General features: G+C 32.8%; 1 protein-coding gene across 1 annotated transcript; it reads right to left on the bottom strand.

The window, feature by feature from the left end:
• Positions 1 to 1,357: 1,357 nt before the first annotated feature.
• On the bottom strand, positions 1,358 to 5,479 carry LOC148610004 (uncharacterized). Its single transcript, XM_088541816.1, has 4 exons — positions 5,445 to 5,479; positions 4,307 to 4,381; positions 3,664 to 3,975; positions 1,358 to 2,197 (listed from the first exon to the last, which is right to left on the bottom strand). The coding sequence occupies exons 2-4, from the start codon at positions 4,371 to 4,373 to the stop codon at positions 1,818 to 1,820; spliced, it is 759 nt and encodes a 252-aa protein (XP_088397942.1). The 5' UTR covers positions 4,374 to 4,381; positions 5,445 to 5,479; the 3' UTR covers positions 1,358 to 1,817.
• Between the last annotated feature and the right edge of the window lie 3,616 nt (positions 5,480 to 9,095).

The following is a 9,095-nucleotide window of genomic DNA, read 5'->3' as shown; positions in this document are numbered from 1 at the left end:
ACAACAAATAGCGTCAAAAAAGCAAATTTTCACATGCACAGAATAAAAAAAACAAGTAAAGGAGCAAGCCGGACTCCATAAAACATGGGAGCATAGATTATATACATCGGTAGGATAAGAGTCCTCCGCTCTTCAAGAAACACTCGTACAAAATATCACGACTGGGGAAGACTAAAGAAAAATAATAAACTATGATAGAGTGAACAAATCGGTTATCGTGGGGCAGATGGATACATCATCACGTTCTACACATTCAGTATGATGAAAGTAAACAAATTACAGATATGAATTTTATCTAGTCGCAGCATTACTCTGCTCCAGAAGTATAATTTTAAGAAGTCAATTCCGACATGCAAAGTACGCCTAGTTTCTGTAACGTTTGGAAAAACGTATGAGTGGTGAAATGAAAACTCCATACGTAGGTTCTGCGAAAAATAATACATTTATGTATGACTAAGGATAGACAAAAATAAGGTTTAAGGTCACACATGCAAGTTGCTTGTAGGGTATAGGTCTGGCCATTCTAAACCTTCGTGTGACTTCTCAATATTTCGATCCATATTGTACACAGTGTTAGCGTGATTATTTAATTGTATTTAATCGGATATGAACTGCCTGTATTGAATTACATGTTTCGTGCTTATGGGAAACATTTACAATAAATACGTGTTTGGTCTCAATTGACCGAATATCAAATGTAATTGATACTAACTAGATCAGACTGGTTCATTGTCCTTAATGACATTTATAACGGTTCGCTTTTCTTGAAAACCTGCAAATGATATTGTCGTTGATCAATACCGACATAATAAGTTGAATCATTTTCGTACTATTTATCACCATGTAATGTCATATATTCCTCATACAAAATACTTATATCAATTCAAAAAGTCTTTCCTTAAATAGAAATTCATTAGCTCGCTTGGACCAAATGTCGCAAATATATACGCATAAAAAGTCTAATGGGATGAGGGAATTCTACCATCTCCCTAATAATTTGCTTATCTATTTACATATAGAACACACGAATAAGGTCAACATAGAATATTGATGTAATAATGCACATACGTAATTATCAGCTTTAAGCTACCTCTTAAGTGTGGTATCAATCGATGCCAAACTGCAAAATTGCGATGCCAATGCCTTCTTTGCTGTAAAATCTCAGAAAAGTCTAACACTCTAGACCCCGCGGCCAAAAGGATATAAAATATAGCTTTTTACGAACCTATTGCTACGTTCCTTTCATAAAATGTAGAGAGTGAACATAAAGACCTGTTGTACCTGAATAACATTTTCGATAGGTCAAGCTCTGATGGTATCAGGTATGACAGTAGAGGATGTTCAATGCCTAGTATGTTCGACTAATAGCGATTGTGATGTCTGTTTCTGATTATAAGGAAAAACCCCGGTGTCACTCAAGGATTCGTTGTAGATCTTATTGTAAATGAATTTTTTTATTGTATGTTGCTTTGTGCAAATCTTATCAAATTGGTCATTAAATATATATTATTCTGTTGTCCACATAGTGTATGTCCATTGTCTCCGTCTACATTTTTAACATTAAAAATATGGAGATGAATCGTTCTATTTTTCTTGCTTTGCTACTTTTTACCAATATATATTAAAGTAATGTTAAGTACAGTTTATGTCTAGCCAATTAAATCTCAATTTTTTTTCGAGTTTTTTAAATTTTGTATTGTTTTCTTTGTTTTTGTTTGTTTGTTTTTCTCTTTGTTTCTTTGTTGCTTTTTTTACCATATTGCCTAATCAGATCATATGAAATAACAAATATTTTTTGTTAAATTGTCAGTACACTTTTAAGATGTATATTTACCACTTTTATTGTAGTCCATATATGTGAAAACAGCATGCTTTCTTTTTCTAAAACTGTCAAAAAACTGCATTTCACAACCAATTTCATTCACTTTACTGAAATCGTGTACTTGTAGGCGCAAAGCAAACGAATTCTTTTCTGCTGTACAGTTGCAAATTTTATCCGTACAAATTATACTATTATGAAGGCAATTGCCGCTATTGTCTTGCCGAACGCTGGCTACTTTTTTCCGGTTGATGAAAAATTCTGCAAATGATCGATATGATGCTCTACACGAACTGCATTGAACATCAATGTAACTTGAACTGTTGTTGTATGAACCGAGTTTGCCTTGTATTTTTAATACAGAGTCTGCCCTAATTCCTGAAATATGCAAAATTTGAATGCTGGTAATATCGCTAAATGATTAAAAAAAAAACCAACAACAACAACAAGTAATCATTCATGGAGATGTAGAATTATAAGTTTGCTTTAAATATAATGCTTTCTTATTCAATTCAAACCTTTGTAACGTAAAAGGCGTTACGCATATTTTATAATCCAACGCGAAATATTTGTTTATATCGAAGTATAATGGACCGAATCGACGCCAGGCAGCAACACATTTTTCACGAGACAAGAGTTGTCCAATAGCTTAATGTACAATAAGATGATAAAAAATGCAAAAATTTGATAACCGATTAACACAGTGACACTTTCAATTTGGAACTCGTGCTCATGCGCTCGTCAGGATATTCCCCTTGATATTGTCAGTATCAAAATTGAAAGTAACTTTTATCTTTTACGTAAAGTATGTAAAAAGTAGATCTTCATTGAAAACCGGTTTCGGCAGCGAATTTACCATGTCCAGTTTGAGAAGCCAATATAATTTTCGTTAAGACGAAGGACAAGAAATTGTGTCAAACTTTAAGCTACACCGAGTTGATAATATTGCTTTGATAGTGTAGTTATAGGTGTCCTTCATACTACAGACTCAATGTGCAAAATCATTTCAATCGGACAAAATATACAATAAAACGTGTAAACATTTTTCTTAAAATCTCTTTTCTACAGATCAATTCAAAGACACTAGAATTTCTCAATGACATTTCCGTTCTCCAAAGCAACATGTTTGTTAAAGATTATTGCAATTGTATCAAAACTTCTAAAAATATGTATTTCAGTTAATTTCTTTCTAATGAAGCATGGATATGTAATATTAAAATCACAATTATATTTAAAAGTGCGATTTTTTTCTAATGATAATGTAAATCAACTTAGATTGTTTATTTATATTTATAAACGTATTCCTGGGAAGTAATAGTGTAACTTCTTTTAGACTTCATTAAACATAGTAAAATTGCGTCCTCAGTTGGTTAAATAATTCCTTAAGAAAGAAAAAAAAACAATTGATTTGTTCACAATCTGTTAGTTTTGTGATGATCATTGATAAATTTATCAAATATGATCAACACTTTACATGTTATATTTGTAATCGCACAATTTATTTCGTTTCTATAAATAAAAATAATCAAAATAAAAATATATGATTTGAAAGAAAAGGAAAGAAATCTTAAATAAAACAATGCACGATAGTACCTTAATTTGTCCATATTGTCATTTAGAACTTATGAATTACCGATGACGTAATCCGAAAATAAAATAGAAGTTTTAAGAAGTCAGTCGCTACATAGTTGTAGTAATAGGGCACAAAATCAAATTATGACAACACGTTCTTATCATTACTTGTTAATTGTCACTTTAGAATTAAAAACTTGCTGTTGATACTTGATTATAATTCTAAAACGCTGTACAACCCACATTAACTTATAAACAAAAAAAGATTATACCTTCTGTAATGGATACATTTGTTGACCGTATGCTTTGGCCTTGCATGCAGGACCAAAGTCCACCAAAATTGGTATCATTTTTGTCTACCACTAAGGTTATAGTAACTGTTTGTTGTGTCTTGGTAAAAGTAACTCTTTCTTCTTTGATAGTACAGTAAAACGTATTGTTTTGCATCAAACATGTTACATGTGTTTTTGTATCGTTGTGAGTAAAGATCACAGGAAGGGAGAGATTTGGTACACGGCATGCTATTGTTAAAAGACGAGAATCATCCCACCATGTCATGCAGTTATTAAAGTCATTCTTTACATCTACAAAATATTTAATAAATGCGTTATTACGGCTTCTACTTTTATTTTGTTTTACACATACACATGTTTGTTACAATTCATTATCGCATTCTCAATCAAAATATCTAAACTTCTTTAAAGATATTGCATTGCACTTTTCAATGTGTTCACAGGGTGGTACAATTAGACAATAATTAACAAAAAACTAGTACAATAGATATATTTGCCAGTTCATTGAGTTACACATGGCTAGTTTAGTCAAATTTAAAAAGTTATCCACATTGTGAAACTATTACCCCCTCTATCAAGTGTAATGCTTGCTGTTATATTTTACTAAAAAAGCCATAATCACCATTTAATCCAGTAATTTCATGCACTTGAGCCGACAAATACACCAGGAATAACAGAAAGAATGCCATTTCTGAAACTGCAAATAAACAATTAACAATAGTCCATATAAAGTAAATAATAAATAGATATATTGTATAATGTAGAATCCTAAGTAAGACAGAGAGCATTTTTCACATAAACATTATTTCTATTCCTACAAGTCATACTTAAATCAGGATGACTGTTTTTGATTTACATTCAAAACTTACAATTTGCATTTTTCAAATGTGTTCAGTAAACATTAGGAAAACAATGTTAAAATAATATTTAACCAATAATACAACGCCTATGAAATATGTTACAATGACTCTCTAATAAATCAATGATTAGTACAAGTCATTATGGCATTGTAGAGTACTTCAGTGAGGTAGCCATCCCTTCCAATTGAGGTTTAGGGCAATAAGGAATGGACATTGGTAAAGTGGACACGAAATTTAAGAAGGAATTATCCATGAACTAAGATTTCTATATTTTGTTGAAGATGAAATTGATAATAAAACAAAACACACATAATATAGACAGACCTGAAAATAGAACATGAGAGATTGGGAACGAAAAAATTGGATGTGCGATATTGATCAATTGGGAAATGGAAGAGTGCAAAGTTCGAAAGAAAAGCTTAATACCTTAACCGGTGCTTGAGTCGTAAAAACTGTGTGAATTTATGCTGACTTAACTAATGAAATATTTTTACAAAAATACATAATATTAACAAAGTTTAATATAGTATCGCGATGCCATGGTCAGGTGTATTGGGTTTCGATATAGTAGACAACTGCAAACTTCTTTTAATAAATAATAATCATAATAATAATATATCCAACATATATAAATACCTATAAAACAAAAAAAAAAACAAAAACAAAAAAATCATACCTCTATATATGAAAAGTAGTTAATCTGATATAACGAATTTTTAAAGAATTATGTAGTGCTGCTTTTTCCCGGTATTTGAACGACATTTACTGTAGTACATGTAGTCTTTTTATAGATAATAAATATAATCATCGTAAGTTTGTTTTGTACTAAAACAGTGATGATGACATACCAAAGCGCGTAAGCCATTATTGATTTGATAATCATATCGAATCAGTACTTACTTTTTCCAAATGTATTTTCTGCGTAAATGATTAAGTTCAATCATGCATTTAAATATGTTAAAAAGCATGCGCAATTTTTACGGACATTTACCCTCAAATACATTTTTAAAATGTTTTAAGAACTTGAAGCAAAGACTTTAAAAATTATAGTTCGATAGTTATACAAATATTTTTTTCCACACAATGTATGTAGACAATATTGTTTTGTCTTGAAATGGCCGATTGGTATTAATGGAAGCTTCAGCCGCCGGTGGAAGAACGTTTAAAGCCGTCTGATCAAGCAGTTTGAATTACCCAATAGTTAAATAAAATGCCTTAGATATTTTCACTTTTGCATTATTATTTCATTAAATCTTACGTGAACTATGTTTATTGCGTTATTTTCTTTTTTGTAATACAACCTCAATTTGAAAATGACTCAACACACCACTCAAGAACTGGAAGCTCTTAGAGATCAATTGAAATTCGACATGTTGTCGAAACAATTTAGTCGTCAGTTATATTAATACGGCGTGCTTTGAGCAGTATGGATTGCCCTCAAAATGATGAGTAACCGCATCACCCATTTTTCAAATTGGTCTCCTCTCATGAGGAATCAACATGTAAAATGACACTGATTTCATTTACGGATTACAATTTTCGAGAAGATTCAACCGTGAACGCAAGACCGTCAGAAATATGATAGTTATGAATAATAAATAAATGTAATATATAGAATAACTTTAAATGACATTGCTTCAATCATTTGCGATCTGATTTCAGTTTAGTATTAGCTTGATTATCATTTCTCATATCTAAGAAATCGCAAAAGATACTAGAAAAAAAAACCTTTTCGCAACAGAAATGGAAACTAACTGTGTTCCGCTACTTGCTGATATATCCCGTCACTCTTATGAAGCTTATTGTATAGCTGATTCATGCTAAACACATTACATTGTTTAGCCAGATTCATTGATCTCAGATTCGCTGGCTATATATATATGTATATAACGTCTCAGAATGTAGTCTAGGGCGCTGGACTTTGTGCAGGCGGTGTTGCCATAGATGTCACAGCAGTACAAGTTCCGAGTCCCGCGGAGGGAACGACAAAAAATTTGCATCGCAAATTTGACAGTTCTTACATCGTTGGGAATTTTTCAGACCTTTCTATATATCTTCCCTGTATCAATTTGATCCGATGGAGCTGTGTAGCAAATAGAGTCGTCACATTCTGAGACGTTGTATAATACTGATTTGTTGTGACATGCATCATTAATTTGATCCTCTATCCTACATATTAACATCTAAATGAATTGTCCCGTACCACCATACATCGTGTACTAAGTTACAGCCCTAGATTAATCCTACGAGGAGGAATGACCCGGCCAGCGAAAGCTATATTTTAATATAGCCTAGCTGGCCGAGTGGTCTAGGGCGATGGACTTTGTGCAGGCGGTGTTGCCATAGACGTCACAGCAGTACAAGTTCGAGTTCGAGTCCCGCGGAGGGAAAGACAAAAAATTTGCATCGCAAATTTGACAGTTTTAACATCGTTGGGAATTTTTCAGACCTTTCTGTATATATATATATATATATATAGTTTTTGGTCTCCAAGTAATCACAGATGTGGGGATTATACGTATACCATGTTTCCAGAAGAACTTAGAAAGAGGACACTACGGACACTATGAAATGAATCTTTTATCATATCTTGACCTACTCTAAGAGGTCAATAAAAAGGGAAAACAATCGACAAAATATACCATTGATTGATTGTTGGTGTTTAATGCCAAAGCAGTTATATTTCAGCTATATTCAGGCGGTGAATGTGTTGTGGAAGATGAGATGAACATTAAATGAAATGTTAACGGGATGGGAACAAGCATAATTAGGTCGACATATTTTGATTGTCACTAGAAATATGGAGAGGTAGGTAAGGTTTGGCAATGTAGCCTCATGTGGCTGAGTGCAAATGCATAGCAGGGTTCTTAAACGTGCGAGGAACGTGCATCTTTTGTAGTCAGGTTATCTATATTATGGCCTGATGACTCCATCATGTAGTATGCCAGGATTACCCCCATCAAACCACCTGGGACACATAACTCACTTGCTCAGTTTTAAGAGCGTCCTAGCCTCTCTAGGGTTCCACTATTTGTTTGCTTCTACGACAAGCTTAGCGATGCTGCGGCCTATTCGTTTGACACCCGGACCCGCACAGGGTCTTTAATACACTACAGATGCAATCATTTCTCCTTGCTTTTCCTTAACTTTCATTTTATCTTGGGCAACATCCATTCAACATTCGATTAGCAAGTTGTCATATCATAACTCATACGTTATGCCAGAGCTTGCCGAACCTACCCGGACTTATTGTATCGCACTAGACTTTGTAATGATTAGGTTTTTGGCAGAAAAAAAAATGTTGGTCTTCATAATGAACCCGAGGATGGTTATGGTGTAACCATCTGCTCCATGAGAGCAGATTCGTAAAGTGTTTTATTGCTACATTTTCTCTCATGTCTGTCCCGGACGTGACATAATATGAGCAACTCAGTGGATGTTTCTAGAATAGCAGATAATTCAGATAATGCTGACCCTACTGGGGCATTTGGGGCATGCTCCATGTTTTAATGGAGTTCGGTATGCTCATTAGCTTTTATGTCTAGGTACTTGTGGTTTGTTATGTTCATGTTTTTGTTGTATGCGTCTATTTCCTCTGTCTTTTGATTTACCCTTCTACAACAATTTAAGAATAATCAAGAGAACCAAGATGTGTAATTTCTTGGTAATCTGCGAACGCCTTGGGGGCTTATTTTAGTAATATATAAAAATGGAGAAATTTGTTTTGTCATTTTTTTGGCTACAGAATTTTATGTTAGTGCATGCTTTATTTTCATCGTTTCAAGACTAAATTAATGTATATGCTTATAAGCGAATTACATAACGGTAAATAGTATAGTGTAAACAATCAAAGTCAATGTTTTAATTTCTTAAATTCATATTATGTAAGCGTAACATTATCGTACATATTGATCCCAAATGCAGAGAAATCTCGAAAGTGTGAAAAGGAAAGAGTACGAATGCAAAAGCACTTGTTTTAATTATCATTTCTACTATAACCTTAGTGGTAAACAAAATCAAGAAATAGTGATATTTTTCAATAATCAGATTACTGAATCCGATGATTTTTGTTTTGTTTGCGAATGGTTCTGTTGTTTGTTTTAGTTTTAAAATTTTATATATTGGCTTAATATAGAGTAACTAAATTATCTAGGCCATTTGTGTTTTTCTGCCTGAATACCAAAATAGAAAAAAAAAACATGTTTGTTCAATGCAAGTCAATAGAAGAACGCTCCAAATACTGCGGTATTTGTTATTATTTTCAGTTAGCGAAATTTGCAGCTTCATTTTGTGTATGAACTGGAGGTTTCACCTACAAGATTAACATACATATGGAAAACAAACTGTAGCTTTGAAATATTATGTTTTCTGATTAAAACAGAACTGTACAAACTATATGTCTTTCTCCTATCACACTGGGATTGACAAATACCAGACATTCTGTCAAAAATGGATCACTTTTCTAAAACATCTGTACAAAGAAAACAAAATATTCTATCAGAAGCAAAAATAACGATCGTATATATATGCACAATGGACATGTCAGCATGG

The sequence above is a fragment of the Perna viridis genome, chromosome 8 (assembly GCF_037379345.1).
Source record: "Perna viridis isolate PV_CMFRI_1.1 ecotype Kerala chromosome 8, ASM3737934v1, whole genome shotgun sequence".
NCBI classification, from domain to species: Eukaryota; Metazoa; Mollusca; class Bivalvia; order Mytilida; family Mytilidae; genus Perna; species Perna viridis.
Note: the sequence above shows the minus strand (reverse complement) of the source record. Positions and strands in the feature narration are given on the sequence as shown.

What these genes read in the sequence shown, in the direction of transcription:
- LOC148610004 (XM_088541816.1), bottom strand. Translation starts at nt 4,373, where the DNA reads ATGGCATTCTTTCTGTTATTCCTGGTGTATTTGTCGGCTCAAGTGCAT. An exon ending in TGAAATTACTGGATTAAATG is followed by an intron (nt 3,976 to 4,306) that starts GTGATTATGGCT and finishes AATATTTTGTAG; the next exon opens with ATGTAAAGAATGACTTTAAT. An exon ending in AAATGTATCCATTACAGAAG is followed by an intron (nt 2,198 to 3,663) that starts GTATAATCTTTT and finishes TGCATATTTCAG; the next exon opens with GAATTAGGGCAGACTCTGTA.